We start from the raw sequence: 24633 nt of genomic DNA, 5'->3' as shown, positions 1-24633 counted from the left end.
TTTCCATCTGTAAATAATATGTCCCTGTGTATCTCCATCGGATCAAGACTCCTCCCTCTTTAAAAAAAAAAAAATCCATTACCACCATCGTGACATTTCTTAAAAACAAAATACTTTCCCTCACATCCAGCTTGGTAGGGAGGTCAACAAGCTCTGGCATTCCTGCAAGTTAACTGGGTTACCCTCTGCCCCGTGCCCCTGCCCCAGCCCCAAAGTGAAAAGGAAGAAACTTTCCGTGGCACTTTAGAAAAGAAAAAAATTCAAAAGAACCTACGAAGCTCTGAAATGGTTGCTTGCAAACGCTAGTCTCTGGACACAGTTCACCGTTCAGATTTTAAACGGAGCCCAAAGTGTCCAGGAACACCCCTTTAGTCTGTGCTTCCAAAGGAGCAGGCAGGATCTCCAAGCTTTTTACCTAAAGGGCTAAAACTGGTAAAGGACTTACGGGGCTGCGTGGGAGATCCAGAGGTTCCTTTCTAGGCCAAAGTGAAGACTCTAGAATGCAGATATTCTCAGAAAGGGAGCTGCTGAGCTCAGGGAGGGGTAAAAGCAGGCCAGGCTGGGAGGCACGGCTTTTCCATTCCACTGTCACTGTCACTGTCACCGTCACCGTCACCAGCCATGATCCTGGATCAGCCAATAACCTTCAGAGGCTTTGGTTTTATTATTTGAAGATGGAACTGTCATAGCACCTACCTCACAGTTTGGTGCAGGGATTAAATAATGAGATCCTACCTGAATAGCTTGAGTACTCAATAAATGGGTGTGATCAAATTATGGTTCCTGTTTAATCACAATATTATTATTATTCTAATTCTGACACCTATCAGCTGTGTGACTCTGGCCCAGCCACCTAACCTCGCTGAACTGACCAATTCATTTATAAACTAAGAAACTAGATGACTCTTAAAGCCTCTTCTAATTCTGCCCCCAAAGAATGGATATTTATGAATGAATCCAACTCTAGCTGTTCTTTCTCATCTAAGAAAACAAACAAAAGATGATGAAGCATGGAGTTTTTAAAACATATGGATTTTTTAAAACATATTCTTTCGCTGTGAGTTTAGTGCTAAGCAATTCTAACTCTTCCTCTAGGGGGAGGGCCTATGAGGGTTTACAGAGACCTTGGAATTCCCTGCATGGAACAGGGCTACAGCAGCAAGGGAGTGAGGTGGAGCAGGCAAGATGCTCCCGGTGTGACCAGAGGTGCTTTTGGTGTCAGAATCAGGAAAGGGCTGTCAGTCTCCAGAAATGCACTCCCTGTGCTTCAAACCAACCTCAGAAGTCTTACCCTAGTCCCTCCTGCTGCAATTTCTGCCCCGTTTCCTTTTACTCCGCTCTCCATGGGACCACGTGGAGGAGACCCTTTGCAAGTATTCAAAAGCAGATTCATTGGTTCTCAGCTTCCTCAAAGGCCAACTCCCAGCCCAGGGAGGCTTAAGGATGCTGGCGCATGGGGAGAGAACAGAATTACTGAACTATTGACGAGCACAGCAGGAGGCTGGGCAAAGACCCCTGAAAAAGTAAACACATCAGTTTTGGTGAGAGAAGGTGCCTGTGATTTGATACCAATGCTGACCCTATTTCATGCATCATCAGGAAACCCTGAAAACCAAGCGCACCTCTCCAATGCCCAGGACTGGCTGTGGGAGGAATCTGTCCTCTGTGATCGGTAACAATCCCAGAGGCCAGAGATCTCCACATCACAGGCCCTCCTGCTTACACCATCTAAAATGCTCTTGACATTGCTTGTAACAGTGAAAAAATAGAAACATCCAGTATCCATCAAGAGGGGACTGACTATACAGTAGAACACTATACGGCAGTTATAAATGAGCAAAAACTCCAAGATATATCAAGCCAAGAAAATAAGTGCAGAACAGTGTGTTAAAAAGGGGGTGGGGTAGGGAGCAATAAGAACCTACACATACCTAACTCAAAAATATGAGAGGGCTTCCCTGGTGGCGCAGTGGTTGAGAATCTGCCTGCTAATGCAGGGGACACGGGTTCGAGCCCTGGTCTGGGAAGATCCCACGTGCCGCGGAGCAACTAGGCCCGTGAGCCACAACTACTGAGCCTGCGCGTCTGGAGCCTGTGCTCCACAACAAGAGAGGCCGCGATAGTGAGGGGCCCGCGCACTGTGATGAAGAGTGGTGCCCGCTTGCCACAACTAGAGAAAGCCCTCGCACAGAAACGAAGACCCAACATAGCCAAAAATAAATAAGTAAACATATGTGGGGTTAAAAAAAAAAAAGGGAAAAAAAATATAAAATAACAATGGGTTATGAAAGGGATCTGAGAGAAGTTGGAGCTCACAGAAAAGCACCAGCCAGGTACAGGTACACTGGTGGTGGCATAAGCGTTGGGGTCAGCAGAACAGGGTTCAAATCCCTGCCTGCCATTTCCTAGCTTTGTGGCCTTGGGCAAGTCACTAACTCTCTCCGAGTCTCAGTTTCCCCCTCTGTAAACTGAAGGTAATACTAGAATCAAGTTCATAGGACAGTTGAGCCAAGTAGGTGTGACTATCAATCAGTGCAGTCACTTGGTGATGGTCTGCCTGCCTGGACAGCAGCACTTGACCTGTGGACAAACAATTTGCATTTGAAGCAAAGTGACAAGGGGATGCAGCCCTTCTAATCCTCAGTTCTCTCTGGCTCCTTCCGTTCTTTAGCATTTACACATTTTTTTTAACCCCTTGACACAAGACTAAAGCAGAAACGTCTAATAATAAAAACTCAATACTTCAAGAGTGTTTGATATGTGCCAGGCACTGAAAGCACTTTATGTCCGTTAACTCATTGAATTTTCATCGCAACCCTGTGAAGTAGGAACTACAATTTTATCCCCCCTTTACAAGTGAGGGGACTGAGGCACAGAAAGGTTAAGTAACTCAAGGCAAGAGTTGAGTCAGGATTTGAACCCAGGCGAACCTGTTTCTCATACCACTCTCCCCAATTCATCTTCACTCTCAGAGGCTTAGGGAGGCTGATTCCTTCATTTCACAGGTTAAAAGAGAAATAAATGCTGAAGATTAAAGCCACAACCTTGACATCAAATCTCTGTTGAAACTAGGAGTAAAACCTCACACCTGGTAAGTGATGCAGTTTCCTAGGCTGAACAGCCTTCCCAGGTATTTAATTCCCAAAGTCTTCAGTACTCCCACGGCTCAGGCAAGAGGATTAGCAGGGGGAAAAAACAAAAGAGAGAGAGAGAGAGAAAGAAAGAGAAATCATAACTAAAATTTCCAAAGTCCAAAGAAAAATCAGCACAATTTACATGGAAGTTTCAAAATCAAAGACTCTGACGAGCTCTGAAACACCCATCTGCAAGGCATAGATGAGCATTCCTTTATAAATGCAGACTTGAAAAGGCAAAAGGTGCAGGAAGTACACCCACAAATTCTCATTTCTCCAGAGAGTTTAGTCATGATTACTAGCCCAGGAGGTGGGGTGGGAATGAAACCAACCACATGACCCTAACCAAGCAGGTGTTGAACCCAGTCATTCCTGCAAGACCACAGGCTTCTTGTTAAGAGTGCAAAGATCTAGGGCCAGTATCTCCCGGGATATGAGTAAGAGCAGGCACCTAAAGTACCTGTGACCATGAGAGGGTGATGTCACGGAGTCATTCAACCTCTGATACTGATAACCTCACCAGGATGGCAGTGATTCAGGGCCCCGCCCCACCTGTCAATAGGGCCCAGGTTATTGTCCCAAGCTGACTCAAGTGATGACGTTCTCTATGGAAAAGCCACAACTTTTCCACAAACAAGCTGGTCAAATCATTCCCTTTCAAAGACTCCCACACAACTGTGATGAAGAATTTGTGGGGGAAGAAGTTTGCTGTCTGAAAATCCTCATACTGAAACCAGGCTTCATTCTAACTAGCAGGTCCTGGGACACTGGTATACATGTAACCCCTCGGCCCCGCCGCCCCAAAAACATTCTGCCAGAGAAGTCTCATCCCTCTGCCATAAACTAGACGTAAAGCCATACTCCTCTTGGGCAACAGGCCAAGGGGAGGGGTAGCTTGGAAAGAACACTGGATCCTGGTTTGAATCCAATACCCTTTAAAGGAGATGTGGTAACAATTAGCTCTCAGGATTATTCTAGAAAAATGCCTGCCCAGAGTATTGTCTTTAAATGGCACCAAGGGACTTCCCTGGTGGTCCAGTGGTTAAGAATCCATCCGCCAATGCAGGGGACACGGGTTCAATCCCTGGTGTGAGAAAATCCCACGTGCCAAGGAGCAACTAAGCCCGTGAGCCACAACTACTGAGCCCACATGCCACAACTACTGAGCCCGTACACCACAACTACTGAAGCCAGCACACTCTAGGGCTCACGCACCACAACTACTGAGCCCGCGTGCTGCAACTAGTAAAGCCCACGTGCCTGGAGTCCGTGCTCTGCAACAAGAGAAGCCACAGCAACAAGAAGCCCATGCACAGCAATGAAGAGTAGCTCCTGCTCGCCGCAACTAGAGAAAGCCTGCACGCAGCTATGAAGACCCAGCGCAGCCATAAATTAATTTTTTTAATTAATTAATTTTTTAAAATAGCACCAATATGGACTTAAAGAATGTGGGAAGTCCAGCTCTCTCAAGAAACAGCCCAATCCTAATTACCAATCGAGCATCTCACTTCTTCAGGTCTTTACACAAATGTCATTCTCCTTAGTGACAACCTCTCTCCAATCCCTCCAGCCCCCAAATCCCTCCACCCCAACACACATAATTCTTATCACCCTTCCTGCAGTGTTTTCTTTCCCTTCCATAGACCACCATCCAATTGCCTCCTCCTATCTCCTCCAATTAGAAGGGAAGGAAGTCCAAGAGGACAGGGACTTTTGTCTTTTTCCCGTTACATCCTCAACACCTAGTGCAGTGCTAGATAGGTGCCCAACAAATTTATTCCTTGAACAAATGCCTCCGTCGTCCCAAGGGACTTCTCTCCCCGAGACATTCAGAGCAGGAACTATCCATCACCTTCAGCTGGCTGCTCACAGACCATCTGGTTAGTTGGCTTTTCTTGCAGTAAAGAGCACAGACTTTGGAGTCCAACAGCCACTGAACACGCGGCCAGGCTCTCCCACTTCCTGTCCTAGTGAACTACACTCTCTCACGCAGCTGCTCAGGGTCTGTCAATTCTCAGTAGTTTTGTGAGGTGTAAGGGAGAGAGACAGCATCTGGGAAGAGTTCTGGACACATAGTACGTACTAGTACTATCTGTACAATGTTGCTTAGGATAAGAAGAGAGGATGAAACAATTTTTTTAGTATGTCTCAAATATTGCATGGGACATACTGATACTAAAAAATCAGTCATTGTTTACCTGAAATTCAAATGTAACTGGGCATCCTGTATTTTTTTTTTTTCCATTTGCAGATGGTGGCCACTTTAATTTGAGCAATGATTGATACAAACCATTTGAAGGCAAATAAAGCATCCTATATTTTTGATGTTCAATCTGGCAACTCTGCCCATTAGGCATTATATTGCTGAAGGCGAAGTGATGCATGTTACATAAAGATTTATAAGATACTACCCTATAATACTCTCTCAGTGAATATTTATTGATCAGATGAATTTCGGAGCTGTGAGATTTTTGTCTTGGCCGTGAGATGATTGAGTTAGCCGTAGATCATTGTCGTTGAGTTTTTTGCATCTCTTTACAAGCTCCCTTCAGGTTCCTGCGCATTGCCAAAAACTGGAAGAATGGAAACTGGGTCTTGAACAATTAATGGGCCTGAAGGATGCTGCCGATACCCAGGAGAAAGGTGTTGGGTGTATCTGGAAGCCTTGCTCAAGGAAGGTGTCACCAGACAATAGGAAACCAAACAGATGGCCCTGGCGGCTCAGATCTCTGTTTAGATTTTGATCTGGTGCTTCCTTACACCAAGAAGTGTGGGGCAGAAATGGCTCATCTGACCTTTACACTCTAGACTGCAAGCTGTTTTGTGACAAGACAATGAGGTAAGGTTACACCAGCAGTGTGCAGGGCTCAGAGAAACTGGGGAGTGCCAAGTGGAGACACATGCCCTGAGAACATCCCCTTCTCCTTGTGTCCTTTCTGTGGCTGGTACTGAGAAAGTTCCCTCTTTTCTTTAAAACAGAAAGCACGACAACACCTGAAACTACTATGTTATGTGTCAATTAGATCTCATTTTATTTTTTGGAAAAAGGCACAGTGGAATAGCTTCTAAAAGCAAAAGATATGTACGGACCTATATATACACTCTGAAACCTCATTCCTTCATTCAACAAATAGTTACCGACACCTACTATGGGCCAGGAACAGTTCCAGGTGCAATACAGCCGGTGAACTCAACAAGACAAAAGCCCCTGGCCTCCTGGAGTTTTTTTGTTGTTTGTTTTTTGTTTTTAATATTTATTTATTTATGTGGCTGTGTTGGGTCTTAGTTGCGGCATGTGGGATATTAGTTGCAGCATGAGGGATCTAGTTCCCTGACCAGGGATCGAACCTGGGCCCCCTGCAATGGGAGCATGGAGTCTTAACCACTGGACCACCAGGGAAGTCCCCCTCTTGGAGCTTTTGTTCTAGTGGGAGGAGAAAGACAATAGACAGGTGAAATACATGTTAGATGGTGAAAAGAGCTACAGAGGAAAACAAAGCAAAGAAGGGGGAAAGGGTTACTGCCTCAAATAAGGTGTTCAAGAAAGACCTCATTGAGAGGGTGACACTTGAGCAGAGAAGTTAAGACATAAAGGAGTGAGCCATGCAGGTAGCAGGGGGAAACTGTTATTGACAGAGGTAATAGCCAGTGCAAAGGCCCTGAGGTAGAAATGTGCCTGGTGTGTTCTAAGTACAGTCAGGACAAGAGGTAAGGGGTGGAGGTGGGCGGGGAAGCAGATCATGGAAGGCTTGTAAGTCATAGAAAACATTGGCTTTCATTCTGTGTGAAATGGGAAACCACTGGCGGATTTTGAGTAGGTGAGATGCTTTCTAACTTAAATTTTAAAAACCATCACTGACTGCTGAGTGGAGAAAAGACTGTTGGTAGAGGGGCAGAGGAAGCAAGAAGACCAGAAAGGAGGCTGTTGCAACATCGAGGTGAAGACACTCAAAAACGTCTTTGGAGAAAACTCTCCTGGGAGTCTGAGTACCAAACCACACAAACAGGTGTTCTTCTTAGCCTTCAACCTGCCCGAGTATCATAAATCTGAAAGGCTGTTGGATTGTTACAAGCTCTTCTAATTACAAAGCCCACTAATTATTATCTAGACCTTGGCCAGTTATCCCACGGGGTCCTGTGCTGGCCACCATTTATGATTTTCCTCATGGGAACAGGTTCAACTCTTCAGGCAGACCCCAGAAGTTCCCAGCAGTAACATCTGAGCTCACAGGGATCTGGGCACACTCCGTCTATTCCCAGTGTGGACAGATCCACAGCCAGACCTCTGCCTGGTGCCCACACCTTGAGTTGGTTCCACTTGGAACATGAGTTTGTTTAGGACAGGTTCCCTCCCAACCCACCATGAATGCCAGTATAATTGCATTTTCAGAGACTCAGAAAGTCGAAAAAAAGAAAGTAAAAGAAGTGCAGTTCACCTAGCATTTTTAGGAAGTGAAAGTCAAAAGGGACAGAGGCTGAAAATGGCTCAGAGGCGAAAGACAAAAGAGGTGCTTCAGAGGCAAAAAAAAAAAAAGCCTGAATTCTAGCAACACAATTAAAAGTAGCAAGATGCAAAAGGTGTAAAGACCTCTTTTCCAAAGGGCGGGAGGAACTCGCCTTAGAAAGGTGAATTAGTTTCACTGGAGATGCAGTTTGGCAACGAGGCAGTCGAGGGCGTGGGAAAGGGCACGGGTTTTAGAAGACAGAAGTCCAGCTCTGCCACTACCTGGCTGGGTGACCTCAGACAAGTTGTCCAACTTCTGAGTCTGTAGGAGATAATGACAGTTTCCGTCCTGGGCCACCGTGAGGCTTAACCAAGCTGTCAGGTCTGTGAGGACCCACTTTTGCAGGCCCCACTCCTGACACTGGTTAGAAACAAATACTTGTATTTTTATTTGTTGGCCGCCTCCAAATAAATACTCTCAGCATAGCCCTTCCATTATGTTCTCCTCCAGTGTGGGGGGTCCCTGTAAAACCTCTGCATCTATTGACACAAGACTAAGGAGAAAAGACCACTGTCCTATACAAATTCCTACTGAAACTGGTGCCTGCTGTTCTCCCAAGCTCCAGCCCTGAGATTCCCAAATACCCTCAAGATGATGCCACTTCTGGGTCCTTCAAACTTAACACTTTCCTAACCAAGAACAAATTTTCCTTCCCCAACTTGCTCCTACTTTCTCCTCTATTCCCAGCAAAGGATGTCCTCTCATTCACCAAGATCCAGGGGGTAAAACTGAGCACCCCTCGCTCAGAAAACATCCTCTGAATATCTTCCCACCCCAGTGACATTCTCCAGTATATTGGAATTAGCCACTGAGGGAGGGGGCGCATCAGAGAATTCCTGGAATCTCCCTGAGGGCCCCCAGCACTGGCTGCTTCTCTGGGCACCCCCCATCTCCACCCCGTCTGCTCTAATTTGCGCCCGCAGAGCTCTCCTTCACCAGCACGGCAGGTCGACCAGCCGTATCCTTCCCCGATCAAGGGTGCCCTTGGATCCTTGGCCTCAGGATGGGCAACCAGATGCCCACACCCTGGCCGGCACTGGGTATTTATTCATCAAACATTCCTGATCTCGCCACTGGAGTTGTCCAGGGCGATGAATCAGGTGGCAGCAGACTCCTGGGGAGCTTTTAAAAATGCCATGTCAGAACCCCAACTTCAGAGACTGCAGCTCAGTGAATTTTCAGGTTTTTGAAGTGCTCCAGGTGATTTGATGCTTAGCCATGTGGGTAAACCATGGTCTCAGAGGCTGGGGCAGAGCGTTTTTTGGCAATGGGGAAAAGACAGGCACCCTTAAGCCATGTGTATTATGAAATATGTTTAAAAACCAAGCAAAAGCTGCCAGGTTCAAGGTCACCCTGATTTCCTGCACCCCCCCACCCGGACCCAGTTGTACCTTGCCCACTCCTCCCACCCCAATTCTGAACAATATTCATGGGCAGGTCCACAGACAACCCCACTCCAGCCCTTCCCAAGCACACTGCACAGTGGCAAGCAAGAAAACACCGCAGCATTTCCTTTCCTAGCAAAGGGCACTTTGGTCTAGTCACTGTTTGCTGTTTGCAGAGCAGTGTTTGCTTTAACACAGAAACAGGGAGAGTGAGGAAACTGGTTTGGCTGGTTTGCCGGGTGGGAGAGAGCACAGGGAAACGTTTGAACCAAAGGTAAAACAAGGGAGAGTCTCAAACAGAAGGCACCAAATACTCCAGGGGCTTTAATATGTAATATTCATTGGGCACTTAATATACACTGTGACATGGGTACTATTATGCCCACTTTACAGAAGGGGAATCTAAGGCTTAGAAAGTCCCTGGCCAATGTCCCTCAGCTGGCAAGGGGCATTACCTGGATTTCAATCTAGGCAGTCTGACTCAAGAACCTTCTAAATGTTCTTGGGCCTTGGGAGGTGGGGGAGGAGTGGAGAACTGAGGTAGATACAGGAAGGAAAGGGAAGAGGAAAAATGCAGAAAGAGGGGGCTTAAAACGCTCCCAACAGTAACAAGCAAAAGCTGAAGTATATAAAAGGAAAACTTACAATAGTAAGAGAGAAAAGGCGAGGGGAGAGGGAGGGGAGAAGGAGGGGAGGGGGGGGAGAGGGAGGGGAGAGGGAGGGGAGAGGGAGGGGAGAGGGAGGGGAGAGGGAGGGGAGAGGGAGGGGAGAGGGAGGGGAGAGGGAGGGGAGAGGGAGGGGAGAGGGAGGGGAGAGGGAGGGGAGAGAGAGAGAGAGAGACACCACCGCAATTTTTTTTTAATGGACCAAAGACAAAAAAAACACTTTAAAGTGTCTAACTGCCCTTCCATTTCCAGAATCGGGTTTGAGGTCTCCCCTCTCTGCCCTCCGTGGCTTTCAGAGGGAAGCACTAAGTACACTGTATCCCTGGGACACACTTATCACTATGGTCTGGCTTCAAGAGCCACTGGCTGGGCATGCAGCCTTCACAAGCATCTTAGAAAGTTCTAACAGACGCAGCTCTCCCTGCCAATTACAATCAACGTTGAGCGCTGGCCCAAGGCCACAGTTTGAGAGGAAGAAAATAAGCCAAGGTATGAGGTAGTAAATATGCATTCATTCATTCATTTGTTGAAAATAATACGAGTGCCCACTCTTTCCCTAAGAAATATGAGCCACCATTGAATGACTCCTTCCTGTTTCCTTAACATCCTTCTCACTCACTTTACGCTCAGCCCACTCGGCTTTATTCATTACTGTAATCCCAGGGTCCAGCCCAGTGCTGACACTCAATAGGTACCCACGTGTGTTGACAAGAGAATCTAAACGAATAAACAAATATGCATATTTAATCCTCACAACAAACCTGTAAGTATTATTGCCCACCCCACCCCCCAATTTTACAGATGGGAAACAGGCTCATAGAAGCAAAGTGATTTACCCAAGGTCACACAGCTAGTAGCTGAAATTCATACCTGGTCTTTCATACTCACGGAACTATCCTGACCAGCCCTAGCCCATTCCCTTCCTTGAAAGCCTACAGCCCTGAAAGAAGATGGGGGTTGAGGCAGAGTGGAAACCCAGAAAGTCTGGATTGTGATGGGTGTCTCTTAGGGATTTCTGGGTATGGGCAGCTCCTGGGAGATGTGAGAGCTGATTGCTTCAGCATCCGGCTTATCTGGGGCTGCACTTGGAAGGCTTAGAAGGAGCATTTCGGAGGAAAAGGCTCACCCAATAAAAAGCCCCAGAAAGCAAACAGGGATTTCCATAAACACCTGGCTGAGAGGATAGGCAGGTCTAGAGGCCCCGTACAGAAGCAGCAGGTGCCAGCCTTCCTTAGATGGCTTTGCAGGGCTCAGGACTTTCTGCCACTCCTTGTGAGACACAAAGGCAAGGGCAGGAGAATGACTCATTAGTCTCCTTCCCCAGGGAGATTTGCACCAACCATTGACACAGATGTGAGTAACAGGGAAGTGATGTTTAGGAGTTGGAGGGGTGAGGGAGTAGGGATCCTATGACGTAAGGTGACCCCAAAGCAGGCTTCTGTATTTGTTTTTTAAAGCCTAGTTTAGGGACTTCCTTGGTGGTACAGTTGTTGAGAATCCACCTGCCAATGCAGGGGACACAGGTTCGATCCCTGGTCGGGGAGGATCCCACATGCCGCGGAGCAACTAAGCCTGTGTGCCACAACTACTGAGCCTGCACTCTAGAGCCCGTGTGCTACAACTACTGAGCCCATGTGCCGCAACTACTGAAGCCCGCGCGCCTAGAGCCCGTGCTCTGCAACAAGAGAAGCCACCGCAATGAGAAGTCCCCACACCGCAAGGAAGAGTAGCCCCTGCTCACCGCAACTAGAGAAAGCCTGCACGCAGCAACGAAGACCCAACACAGCCATAAATAAATAAATAGATAGATAGATAGATAAAGCCTAGTTTAATTAGGGGGCCTGCATACCGTTTCCATCACCTTTCAGCACATCTTTTAGAAGGAGGAGGAAATGGGTGTATTTAATCCTTACAGCTGGATGCCTGTGAGCAAGGTCAATCCATCAAGCAATCAGAGCTCAAACCCAAAATATAAGCCCTGTTTGCCCAAGGTCAGGTGGAGGAGGAAGCAAAGCAAGGAAACCATCCGTTTGAAAGCCTGCCTGCTTTTTTTCCTACCCCTCAATCAACTGAAAGCTGAGTGCACAAGTATTATCCTGAGATTGGAAACTGTCTAACAGCCTGGGTTTTTCAAACCAGTTTGTGATTTAAAAAAAAAAAGGAAAATAATCAGAAACTCTAAAGAACCAGTTTACAGTTGTGGTTTTGGTGTCGTTTGTATGTACGTTCTCCATTCTAAAACGTAGAGAGAAATCAAAGGAACACAAAGCTGAGTGAGACTGTGAGGTTGGCCATCTCACAGGGCACAGGAATGACCCCAGAAAACCACCCCAAGATCCCCTAAGTTTAATCAAAACCCTATTTGTGACACTCTTCAGCCACCTGTGGACATAACGCAATAGGCTCCTTGTTCTCAGACTCCCATGCAGCAAATTCCCCACAGGGCCAATGTTTAAACCTGGTACTAATGTTGCATGCCTCCATCTTCCTGGACTGTCCAAAGAGAATGAGGTCACCTCCCTAAATCCTGGCTGCCTTTTTCAATCACAAAGCCGGTTCCCTGAGATCGCATGTGTGATTTTACCAGAAGGGCACTTTCATCTGATTCCACATTGGAGTGGTAGGAGACCCCATCGTCCAAAAAGGCCAAAAAAATTACATGTCAGGAAATCTGTTGATTGGGGCTGGGTACGTGGACATAAAGGGAACTGGAACCAGCCACACAAGCAGCTTCCAGAGGATACTTCTCCCACCAACACTACCAGCTATAAGTCCCTTCCACTTCCCACCAGGTCTGGCCCACCTCCATAACCACCAGCCCCCTCGGGGTCCCGCCCTATCAACACCTCTGCTCTCCAGGGTACATAGGGAGGATGAGGCCTATTTCACGATGGACACAAATTCCCCAAATACCCTCTGTCTTTTTCTTTTCGAGATTATTGAGAAGCGTGAAGAATGGGAGAAAGACCGGCTGTGGCTCCCTGAGCAGATCAAGAAATTGCCTTATGCTTCAGTCTCCTCATCTCAAAACAGAAATAACAATGGTACCCACCCCACCCCCCCCGTCACACAGTTCAATGAGGTAAAATAGGTAAAGCGCTTGTCCCAGAGTCTGGTTCAAAAGCCAATAGGTGGGGCTATTAATAATAATATTTATGTTATTATTAACATGTAATAATATTATTACTGGTCAGATACAAAAGCTTGGTGGTGGTGGTGGTGGGAATAAAAACTAGACTAACCCACCCTTGGTGCTACAAAGATGTCTTGGTGAAGGAAAACAAAGTGACCAACACCTGTGTTGCAACACCTCATACACAGATGCACACACCATTTCTAACCCTTGCCCCGAATTCAAGGTTCAGTCAACTTTGCCTCATCCCAGAAGCCAGTCTTCACTGCCCACTGATACCCATCAGAACACCCCAGGGCACCCACACTCTGCCACCTAAGTGCCCATGTCCCACAATGTTCTCTAAGCGGGTCCTGGGACATTTCTTAGCAACCTGCTGGAGTGTGAAATACCAGGGGCAGGGATGAAGTAGCCCTATATCTCCTCAATCACTCCCAGGGGCCCAGCATAGGGCTGGGCAGAACATCAAGCAGAAACTGGCCGAGTAATGGTGGACCCACTGCAAAACCAGGCAGACAACACTTCCTTTCTGACCCAATAGAAAGCTCCACACAACACAGACGTGACTCAGAAAAGCAAATATGTTTAATCAATCAAGCTGTTTAAAAAAAAAAAGTCTCCTACTGTTCGAACAACTTTCAAAGTTCAAAAAAAATTTCAGACAACAGCATGATTGCTGTAGATTTTCCACATGGCCAAAGACTGGAAGAATAAACAGTGAATTGCCTTAGGGGAATTGTGGGTGATTTCTCATTTCAAAAAGTGTTTCTTTTATTGTTATGATACTTGCCCTATCAACTAAATCAAGAGGGAAGAGAAAGTCCTTTGGTAGGAAATAAGCGCCTGGGAATCAGTGAAACCAGAAGAGAAACCAACATTCCCTTGCTCTCACTCCTGGGCAATAGTGAAGTGAAACAAAGCAAACTCTAGAATCCTGATTATCACAGTGATAAGACCCAGAGGCACACTGTGTCCGTTTTCATTCCCTGAGTCAGAGCTACCAGGTTTTTGAACACACACAACACACACACACACACACACACACACACACACACACACACACACACACACACACACACACACACACACACACACACACACACACACACACACACACACACACACCATTATTCCTTGGGGGTATGGTACCTGTATCAAAATGTTTTCATCTCTATGAGCAAAAGCCACAGTCTGGTGACTAAGAGAGGGCTCCTCAGTCATCCCAGAGATGTTGCAGAATGGGGCCTAGGATTCAGGTCCTAGCTCAGATTCTTGCTCTGCTGAACCTGGGGCAAGTGGGCTCCACCCTCCTGAGCCTCACATTTGCTCATCTGTACCACGGGAATTACCACCCACCCCCACCCTCTTCCCACACATCAAGTTTTTGTAGTATGAAATGATAGACTGTCTCAAAGTGGTCAGGATGGGCTTCCCTGGTGGTGCAGTGGCTAAGAATCCACCTGCCAATGCAGGGGGCATGGGTTCGAGCCCTGTTCCAGGAAGATCCCACAGGCCGCGGAGCAACTAAGCCAGTGCACCACAGCTACTGAGCCTGCGCTCTAGAGCCCACGAGCCACAACTACTGAAGCCCACGCACCTAGAGCCCCTACTCTGCAACAAGAGAAGCCAGCACAATGAGATGCCCGCGCACGGCAACAAAGAGTAGCCCCCACTCGCCACAACTAGAGAAGAGCCCTCACGTAGCAATGAAGACCCAATGCAACCAAAACTTTTAAAAAGTAAAAAAATAAGTAGCCCTGAAAAAATTATATATATAAAGTGGTCAGGACAATATGAGACACACTGAAGGCCTCTAATAAGTGCCCCCCATAACTAAGTCAACCATACAAGATAGCCCCCTCAACCCCAACTGCTCTATCTTGGCAAAAGTTTAGATCCCTGTATCTGTGTAAATTACAAAGGGGTGTCACCTGAGCCACGGAAGAAGGGGCTCGCCCAGTCCAGCCCAGGGGTGTGGGAGCGCAATTTCTCGGACCCTTCCCAATCCCACCCCACCCCGCTCAGGGACAACTGCGGCGCGCCCTCACCTCTGCCCAGGACTCGGCCTCTCTCCAAGTGCAGCCGGGGCACGGTGAACGTGTAGCTCTCGGCGCCAAAGCCGGGATTGCAGGGCTCCGGCTCCTGGCAGAGCCACGATGAGACCTGGGGTAGGAGAAAGATATGGAACCCGGGTGACTTCAGAGGGTCCCCTCCCGCCCACACCGAAACCAACAGTGCCTCCCCTCCCTTGCTCCCGGCGCCAGGACTGTGGGAGTGGCCCACCCCCATGCCCTTCCTCATCCCCCCGGGCAGGCAGCCACGCCAAACTCTTTCATTCGGAAACCTGTGGCCGCCAAGCCCCCAGGACTTCCCAGGAGAGGCGGCTGCTGGGTCACCTTCTCCAGACCTAGCACCCCTTCCTTCCAGTCTCCTTTTTAATTTCATTGGAGGCATCTTTACGCTTCCAAATTCCACTTTCCCTATACCGGGAGAGTTCCCACTCTTAAGCCCAGTTCCTCAGACCGAGGGGCGTTCCAACCCCTTTTGACCCTACTTTCTTGTCCCGGGGACGTCCCCATACCTATTTACCACCCTTTCTTTACAGGGCAGGTGCCTTCTTTATCTATTGGTTCCCCTTGCCTTACCTCAGAGGTCGTTCCCACTACTCCCGGCTCCCCCCGGACTTGCACCAGGGCTCCCCTATCCCATACCCCGACGCCCACCCTATTCCATGCCCTCCGCTGCCCGCCCTTAGCCCACCCGACTCCCCGGAGGCTGCAGTGAGGCGTGCCCCCCCCACCTCAGGCATTTGCGGGAGGCAGTAGGCAAAGCCGCGCTCGCCCTTCACCCTCACCCGCTCCCGCTCCCTTCTCCGTGGAATCCAGAGCGCGGCGCAGTTTCCAGGCCATTCAGGCCCTTTGTACCCAAACTTTCTTGGAAGAAGAGGGACTGGGGATGACAGGAGAGAGAAAGGGACGACGAAAGAGAGGAAGGGGCTGGGGGCCGGGGTGCGGTTGGTGGGTCCGGAAGGCGTCTCCTGCAAAGTCAGGGGACCCAACGTACCTGCAGCAGCAGCAGCAGCAGGAGCGCAGAGAGGCTGCGGCACGGAGGGCCCATGGCGGGCCGGGCGGGGGTCGAGTATGGTCCGGCCGAGCTGGGCCGGGCTCGAGTCTGGCAGAACTTCCGCGAATTCACAGGTGCTTTAGGGTTCCGGACGCCACTGAGCTGGGCAGTGCCGCGGGAGCCAGGTGAGCCTCGACGGCACCGCCTCCGGCACCGCTGATTGGCTGAGGATGCACCTGCCCGGCCGCAGCCAATGACCGGCGCGGAAAGGCCTCGGGCTTCCTCCGCTGGCTTGGGCGGACGCTCCGCCCCCGCTCCCGCCCCCCAGCCTCATGCCGACCCGGTGACCGGATTGTAGAGTCAGAGCAGCAGGATAGGGCTCCATGATTCCTATTACCATCAGGTTTGAATACCAGCCTCGCGGTGGCTCACTAACACCTGGGACCAGAAAGGATTTTACTCTTTAACTACTTCTGTCTTTTTAACTTCAGATCTCCATCAGTTCGTGAATCTGCAAATCAATTCACTGGGCGGGACCCCGCCCCCCACCCCCCACCCCACCCCCGCCCTTCAAAGCTTCAGTTTCTCCACCTTCCAAATGGGAATAATAATCACCGAGCCTCCCTGTGTTGTTGTGAAGTTGTCATACAATTAATAAGACAAATGTTTGCTGCACCACAAAAGCTCGATACAGAGGTGAGGGATAATAATAGTTAACAATAGGTGCTGGGCATTAAAAGTTACTGTGCCGGGCTCTGTGCTAAGCATGACATTAACCATCTCATTTAATCTCATCTCAAAACAACACAAGAGCTGTGTTATTATTCCCATTTGATAGCCAGACAACTGAGGCATAAAGAATTTGAAGCCAGTAGGAAGTGATAGAGGACTGGAACCCACCTCCCTCTGATTCCAGAGCCCCTATTCTATTAACTTCACCTCATGTGGTCCCACAAAATCGCCAGCTGGAGCTGCAGTTTTCAATCTGTCCTTTAATGTTGACTGGAAGAGATCCATTAGAGATCACCCAAACCTTTCATTTGCAAATAACTCTTTCTATGTCCCATGCAATGGACACCATCTTTCCCTTTACCCTTGAATCATGATCAGAACTACAGTACGTGTAAAAAGAAATGGTAATTATGTGATATGATGGGGGTGTTAGCTATGAGTTAGGTATGTGTTAGGTAAGTGTTAGTTACTATGGTAGTAATCATTTTGCAATATATGTAAGTGTATCAAATCAACATTTTGTACACCTTAAACTTACACAATGTTATATGTCAATTGTATCACAATAAAGCTGGAAAAATACAAAAACAAACAAACAAACAAAAGCACTACAGTGTGTGGAGTCAGCCACTCACTAGCTGTGCAACTTTGGGCAAGTCAGTATTTTCATCTGTATAAATGGGTCCTTAGGAGCTAATATAAGAAAATCACTAAGCGGAGTGCTTGTTGCCTGGTAGCAACTGCTCAGTAAGTGTTGGGTGTGGAGGTTGTTCTTTGGAACGGACCACCCCCTTTCCCCCTTGCTCATGGGGAAGACCATGTTTACAATATTTCACCCCGAGCTAAAAGTGAATCTGAGCCCATTGAGGCTACTTTCTCAACCCCAGAGGAGAGGCACTGTCTTGAACCAAGACACTGTTTCAGGTCAGTCCAGCCACCACCCCCCAACCTGTCCCCTCCATTTTAATGGGTTTCTGAGCACACGCCCAGGCCATTTGGATTTCTGCATCTTGGCTCTCTCTCTGCCTCAACCCACCAGGAGACTTTGAGGGAAAAGGCTCCAGTATTTCCTTTCCCACTGAGGCTCCTGCAGGACAGTGCATTAAGCAAGAAAATGGAAATACAGAAAGAGGCGTTTCCCCCATGGGGCGGCTTGTCCGTTTATTTTTTTTCCCCTCAGTTATGTAAAAATTCATGTTTTATACCATCACTCAGCCCAGGGAGACTTTAGGGCTTTGCTTTCCTCCTCCCACAAAGCCCTGGCCTTGTAACTCCACGGCAGCTCTCATCGACTCCTCCATTACACTCTGATAATTCAATAAAAAGCATCTTAGAAAACAGGGGCAGTGAGGACAGGTCAGGCATGAGCTCGCTTCAGACTTCTCGGCAAGCCCTTCTCCAAGCTCCAGGGAGCGGGCCAGGAAGGGCTGCCTGCCCTCAGCGGTCCAGGGTGAGCCAGGGTGAACGGAGGATGCACAGGGGTTTCCTGTGGAGACAGGGCATTGTGTGGCCCTCAGTGAACTGCCTCAATTTCCTCTTCCATCAAAAAAGGATACCTCATTGTGAGGATCAAATGAGCAGGTGAAGGTGAGCCTCTTGCTGCCTGATCTCAGGCTGATGGAGGGTTAAAATTCCTGCTCTGCCACTATCTGGGTAGCATGTCCAGTCTCAGTTTCCTCATCCATAAAATGAGGATGCTGGCAGCACTTAATTCACAAGGTTCGTATAAGCGCTCCGTGAAGATAGCTATTAGCACTCTAGGCTCAATACATTCCCCTTCCAGTTCCAGGCAAAACTGTGAGCCCCCATGGAGCCTCCCCACCCCCAGGCTCTCCTTTTCCCAGCCCTGCAGTTAAAGTTTCTTAGGCTATCTCTGGCCTCTGCTTGGAAAAACTCTTTCATGGGGGCTGTTTAGTCTTTGAGACCTTCCCAAGGTCATTTGCATTTTAAAGAGAGCTCTGGGGTATAATTCTTTCAAAGGAAGGAAATCTTTGGAACCAGTAAACTCCGCCCAGGGTTCTTAACCTGGTGTCTACCGATGGGCTTCATGGCGTGAGTGGTCGTGAAACTCCTGAGATTGTTAGCAAACCTGTTGGTGCAGGTGGTAAGGTCCATTGCTTTCATTAGCTTCTCAACTCGGGGAAAGAAAAATCAAAATCTTGGAAGTTGAGTTCTCTCTGAGGGCCAGTCCAGTGTTAATGGTAGAATTTCAGGCATTAACCAGGGAAAGAAATGTTGACCGGAGGCCTTGCGGGTACCATTCTAAGTGGATGACAGACCCTACTACCGCTGGTGCTAACCGGGCTTCCGTCATTGGCATGACCAACACCAGATTTCCTTATTGCCTGCAGGGTGTGTCTCTGACGACTTTCATTTCCTGGGTGTCCTGGCAACTGGTCAGCTTGGAGGCTAAAGATTAACTCCCCAGGCGGTCCTGCTCCTTTCATCTTCTGGCAAAGGGGTGGTATAATAAAGGCACTCAGACTGGGAGGGGCACCTCTACCCCAGCCTCAGCCAAGAGGAGCCCAACCCCCTAGCCGGCTGGGGAGGAATCCCAGGGAAAGTGGAATTGCTGGGGATTGCAGCCAGATCAGACTCCCCATTGTGTGGGGAGAGGAGGCTCCATTCTAGCTGCTCCTGGGGGCTCCTGACACCTCTGCTGGGCCGGGCTGCCTGCCAGCACGCCAGGGAGGGAACTGGATATCCCACTCCAGCCTCCTGTTAAAATGTGGTAACTGATAGGGGTACCGCCCTTTGCAGCTCAGCCACTCACGTCTGCAAGAAACATTTTTATTTCAAACACAAGGAAAAATAGTATAATGCACACCATGAATAGTTACAATGAAACACCGTGTATCTATCATCTAGTGCCAACAATTACTTTTTGCAATTTGTATAATTTTGTAACATGTGAACGTTGTACCAAATCTTGTTTCATATTTTCATCCCTGAGTTTAAAAAAAAAAAAAAACTAAGACTATTTTTTAAAAAGTAGTTTTAGGTTCGCAGCAAATTTGAGTAGGAGGTACAGAGATTTCCTAAATACCCTCTCCCCAACGCATACATAGCCACCCCATCAACATCCCCCGCTAGAGCAGTACATTTGTTACAACTGATGAACCTACACTGACACATCATAATCGCCCAAAGTCCATAGCTGACATTATGGTTCACTCTGGGTGTCGTATGTTCTATGGGTTTGGACAAATGCATAATGATGTGACTCCGCCATTGTAGTACCATACAGAGTCATTTCACTGCCCTAAAATCCACTGTGCCCTGCCTGCCTATTCATCCCTCCCTCCCCCCAAACTCCTGTCAACCACTGATCTTTTTACTGTCTCCCAAGTTCTGCCTTTTCCAGAATGTCATGTAGTTGGAATCACATTACATGACATTCTGGAAAAGGCAAAACTTTTGGTATGCCTTTTGCAGGTATGTAGACTTTCAGATTGGCTTCTTTTACTTAGTGATATGCATTGAAGGTTGTTCCATGTCTTTTCATGACTTGATAGCTCATTTCTTCTTAGCGTTGAATAATATTCCATTGTCAGGATGTACCACAATTTATTTATCCATTCACCTACTGAAGGACATCTTGGTTGCTTCCAAGTTTTGGCAATTATGAATAAAGCTGCTATAAACATCCATGTGCAGTTTTTTGTGTGGATGTAAGTTTTCAACTCCTTTGGGTAAATACCAAGGAGCATGGTTGCTGATTGTATGGTAAGTATACGTTGAGTTTTGTAAGAAATTGCCAAACTGGCTTCCGAAATGGCTGCACCATTTGCATCCCCACTAGCAGTGAATGAGAGTTCCTGTTGCTCCACATCCTCTCTGGCATTTGGTGGTATTAGCGTTCCATTTTGGGCATTCCAATACATATGTACACTTGCATTTTTATTTTTGCAGACCATTTTAAAGCAAATCCCAGATAACGTAATTTCCCCTGTAAATATGTCAGTCTGCATCTCTGAGAACATGACCATCATCCAATTAAGTAATAACGCCTAATAAAATTCACAATTCCTCAATATTATCTAATGGCTAAAAAATGTCCTTTTAACAATTTGTTTGTATCAGGATTCAAGCACGAGTCACATTTTGCATTGGGCTATATGTCCCTTGAGTCTCTTTATACTTGTAAAAGTCTCCCCATCCTTTTTTGTCCGGCTTTTTTTTTTTTTTTTTTTTTTTTTTACTTTTTGGCTGTGCTGCGCAGTGTGCAGAATCTTAGTTCCCCAAGCAGGGATGGACTCTGTGCCCCCTGTGGTGGAATTGTAGTGTCTTCCACTGGACCGCCAAGGAAGACCCTTGTCCAGCTTTTCTGAAGTATAATTGACTGCACATGTTTAAGTACACAGTTTGATGTTTTGGCATATGCAAATACTGTGAAGCCATCAGCACAATCAAGAAAATGAACAGATCCCTTTTGTTTGTTTCTGTTTTGATATAATTCCAGATTTACAGAGTTTGTTTGTTTTTAAGGGGCATTTATTTTTTAAGATACCCGGTCATTTGTCCTGTTGGATATCTTGCATTTTGTATATTGATCACATGCATCCTCATGGTGTCACTTACCATGTCCCTCTCTCCCATATGTCATGTAAACTAGATCTAGAGGTTTGATTTGATTCAAATTCAATTTTTTTATGCAAAAATATTTCATAACTGGTACTGAGTACTTCCTATAGCATCATATCAGGAAGCAAGAAATTGTCTGGCTGACTCATTTTTAGGATACTAAGATTCAGCTGGCGTCAGCTGATCTTTCCAGTATCAAGTTCTCCATCAACCTTTCACCTTGTGGTTTTAGAATCATGGATGATGGCTGTCCAGATCCATTATCTCATCAGGGAAACAACAAACATTTATTAAGCACCCCCATGTGCCAGGTACTCTGCTCAACAATGGGGACACAGAAATAAACAAAATATGATTCCTGCCCTTAAGAAGCTCATACGGTAGTGAGGGATGCAGACAGGTAAACATTCATCCACTTATTTAACTAGGACCAGGCATCGCGCTAAATACCAGTAATTACAATACAGTGTGTGATAAAAGTGATAGCTACCATTTATTGGAGCTCATGATACTCTAAGCAGTATCGGTCTTCGTACAGCGCTTTGGGTGCTCTCACTACATCCATTTTACAGATCTAGAAGCAGAGGCTCGAGAGGTAAAGAGATTTTGCCCAAGGTGACATATTAAGTGACAGAGCTGGAGTTTGATGGGTTCAAAGCCTCTTCATCTCCATGCTATACTGCTGAGATCAGGGCAGTCTTTTATTTCCAGGTGCCATTTGAAATGAGAGGCAAACCTTGCTTAATTTAGCAAGAAATGGTCTGTCGAGTTGAACTGAAATTCCAGACCCTGGGGTAGCCAAGAGAAGATGGCAAGAGCATAGCCTGAACTACTGGTTTTTCAGCCAGGCTGGAGCTTCCAGTACACGAGGGGTAGGTTGGGGGTAATGATGAGAGTTGGAACCAGAGGGCTGGGTCCTGGGTCGAATCATTTGGTCCTCCAACTTGCCCACAGAGCAAAAGGTATTCTCCCCGTTTTGCAGAGGAGGTGACTGATGCTCAGAAAGATGAACAGCCAGGTCATGGCAGGGGCAGGCTTGAGGCCGGTGCTCTGGCTCCAAGACCAGTATGGCAAAATGGTTCCCAGCACAGATGTTAGTGCCTCGCTGCCTGGGTCTGAATCCTGCTCTTCTACCTGCTAGTTCTAAGCCTTTGAATGAGTCACTTTAAAGCATCTTTGGACCTCAATTTCCTCATCTGTATAAATGGGGATAATAATAGCACCTACCTTGTTGGGTAGCTGTGGAAATTACGTGAAATAACCTAAGTAAATGTGGCAGACTAGAAGTCCTAAATAAACATTAACTATTATTATTTCCACATTCCATGATGCTCAGGTGCTGGGGTTTTCACTGAGAGGAATCCCTGAGTCCCTGAGTGCATGGGCAGCAGGATTCCTCCAACCTAACTCTCACTCTCTCCTAGACTCACTGAAAGAGAGGGAGCCCGCTGCCATGGGGCTCCATGGCTGGCTGGGTGCCCTCTTTTGGCACAGATACTTTTGTACCTGGTGTCTCAAGATAAGGTGCTACAGAATAGCTACAAATACAGAACCTCAAGATAAGGTTCCACAGACCTGTGCTTCCTGCCTCCCAACTTTGAGCAGAGAAGGCCTCATCCCTCCTCTCAGAACCAAGGACCTGTCCACGTGGTGGGATGGAGAGAGAAAGCTCTTTCTAGTCTTGCGTCCAGGTTGGACAAGACCAACCCTCTCCAGGGTCAGCAGCCAATGAAATCACTCTGTGCCAAATTCAGCCTGGCCCCAAGTCAAAGAAATTTAGTGACAAACAACTTATTTATTTATGTACCAAATTCCAGGGGCTAGCTAGAACACAGTGTAGGGAACTGACCTTGTCACCTGAAGCAAAATCTCTTTCCTTCCCTAAGTCTCAGTCTCTTGTCTGTAAAATGACTCAGCTGGCCTGTAAGGATCCTTTATTTTTCTTCTGCCTCTAAAAACTATGACTTTGAACGTCTTGAGATTGAGTCAGTGAGCACTGTGTGTGTGTGTGTGTGTGTGTGTGTGTACACGTGTGTGCTCACCTACTTGTGGGTTCATGAAAGGGGTGCATCTTGGTCTTTCTAGTCCCAGCAGTTCTCAGCGAGAGTCCAAGTTTTACAGGAAGGGAACGTGAAGCTGACCAGTCTCGAGCCAGACTGTGGCAGTTGGAGAGAGAGAGCTTCCTGCAGGGGTGGAGACCAGCAGAGCAATAAAACCTGGGCAAAGAGCAAGGTTTCCACTGCAGGCCTAGGAGAAAACTCCAGAGTCCAGACTCAGGATGGGGCTGCCCATAATTTTCTAGAGAGACTCTCCAACTTTTCAGGCAGCATTCATTCACTCATTCATCCATCCATTCATTCATTTGATAAACAATCACTGGGCCCCCAGCTGTGCCTAGTGCTTTGCTGGTGAGGGAGGTGCCTCCCTGCCCTCACAGGGCTTTCAGTCTGGTACAATAAACAGACAAGGGAACCAGGTATTTATAATCCAGGGCAATAAGCAAGGATGATACTAATATTTAACAGTAGGTAAAGCATGGGCACCAGGCCAATCAAAATGAACACCAGCCATTAACACCAGGGTAGGGTCCCCAGGCCTCCTGCTGTGCCAGGCTTTATCCTTTCGGTTGTTGGGTGGCGGGGAGGTGTGGGCGTGTGGGAGGGGCTGGGGGTTTGGGGGGCACTTGAGGGACTCAGGGAAGCAGCTCATTACCGACTGTTTTGGAAAAATTTCAGTACTGTATTTTAGCCAACAGAATAGCCATATCAGTGACCAGGGCTGGAGGACAGCCCTGGTGATAATGATTCAAGATTAACAAGGCCCATGATGGGAAGGCACAAGGGACTCAGGGAAGGCTTTGTGGGGAAGTGACATCTAAGTTGAGTTAGCCAGGGTGTTCCTGGCAGAACCTGGGCAAAAGTATTTTCCCAGTGGGAGGAGGGCTCAGTATTTTCAGGCGGTTCAGTCTAGCTGGAGGAGAAAGAGGCGGGAGATTAGACCCAACAGGCAGGTAAGGAGAGTGTGTGCTGTAGGGTTGGGGGAGGGGGCTGTGTTAATCATGCTCAGTGGCTTGGACTGTGTCTCCAGAGCAATCGGGAGCCACCGCAGGGTTTTAATTAAGATCGGGGGGGCTTCCCTGGTGGCGCAGTAGTTGAGAGTCTGCCTGCCAATGCAGGGGACATGGGTTCGTGCCCCGGTCCGGGAAGATCCCACATGCTGCGGAGCAGCTAGGCCCGTGAGCCATGGCCACTGAGCCTGCGCGTCCGGAGCCTGTGCTCCGCAACGGGAGATGCCACAACAGTGAGAGGCCCGCATACCGCAAAAAAAAAAAAAAAAAAAAAATCAGGGGAGTCACCTGATCCAGTCTGCAAATCCCCCAAGTGACACCAAGGAATCCATTTTTCCAAACACAAGAACCAAGGCTCAGGGAGG

General features: G+C 47.7%; 1 protein-coding gene across 1 annotated transcript in view; it reads right to left on the bottom strand.

The window, feature by feature from the left end:
- Nucleotides 1–16030, bottom strand: part of CDH1 (cadherin 1) — a 78659-nt gene extending 62629 nt beyond the window's left edge. The window contains exons 1-2 of the mRNA XM_060130607.1: nucleotides 15886–16030; nucleotides 14871–14985 (exon numbers count right to left, since the gene is read on the bottom strand). Of these exons, the coding sequence (XP_059986590.1) occupies nucleotides 14871–14985; nucleotides 15886–15939 (169 nt within the window). The 5' untranslated portion in view covers nucleotides 15940–16030. The remainder of the gene's footprint in view (nucleotides 1–14870; nucleotides 14986–15885) is intronic.
- Between the last annotated feature and the right edge of the window lie 8603 nt (nucleotides 16031–24633).

The sequence above is a fragment of the Lagenorhynchus albirostris genome, chromosome 19, assembly GCF_949774975.1.
Source record: "Lagenorhynchus albirostris chromosome 19, mLagAlb1.1, whole genome shotgun sequence".
In the NCBI taxonomy this organism is placed as follows: Eukaryota; Metazoa; Chordata; class Mammalia; order Artiodactyla; family Delphinidae; genus Lagenorhynchus; species Lagenorhynchus albirostris.
This window is presented reverse-complemented; position numbering and strand designations above follow the sequence as displayed.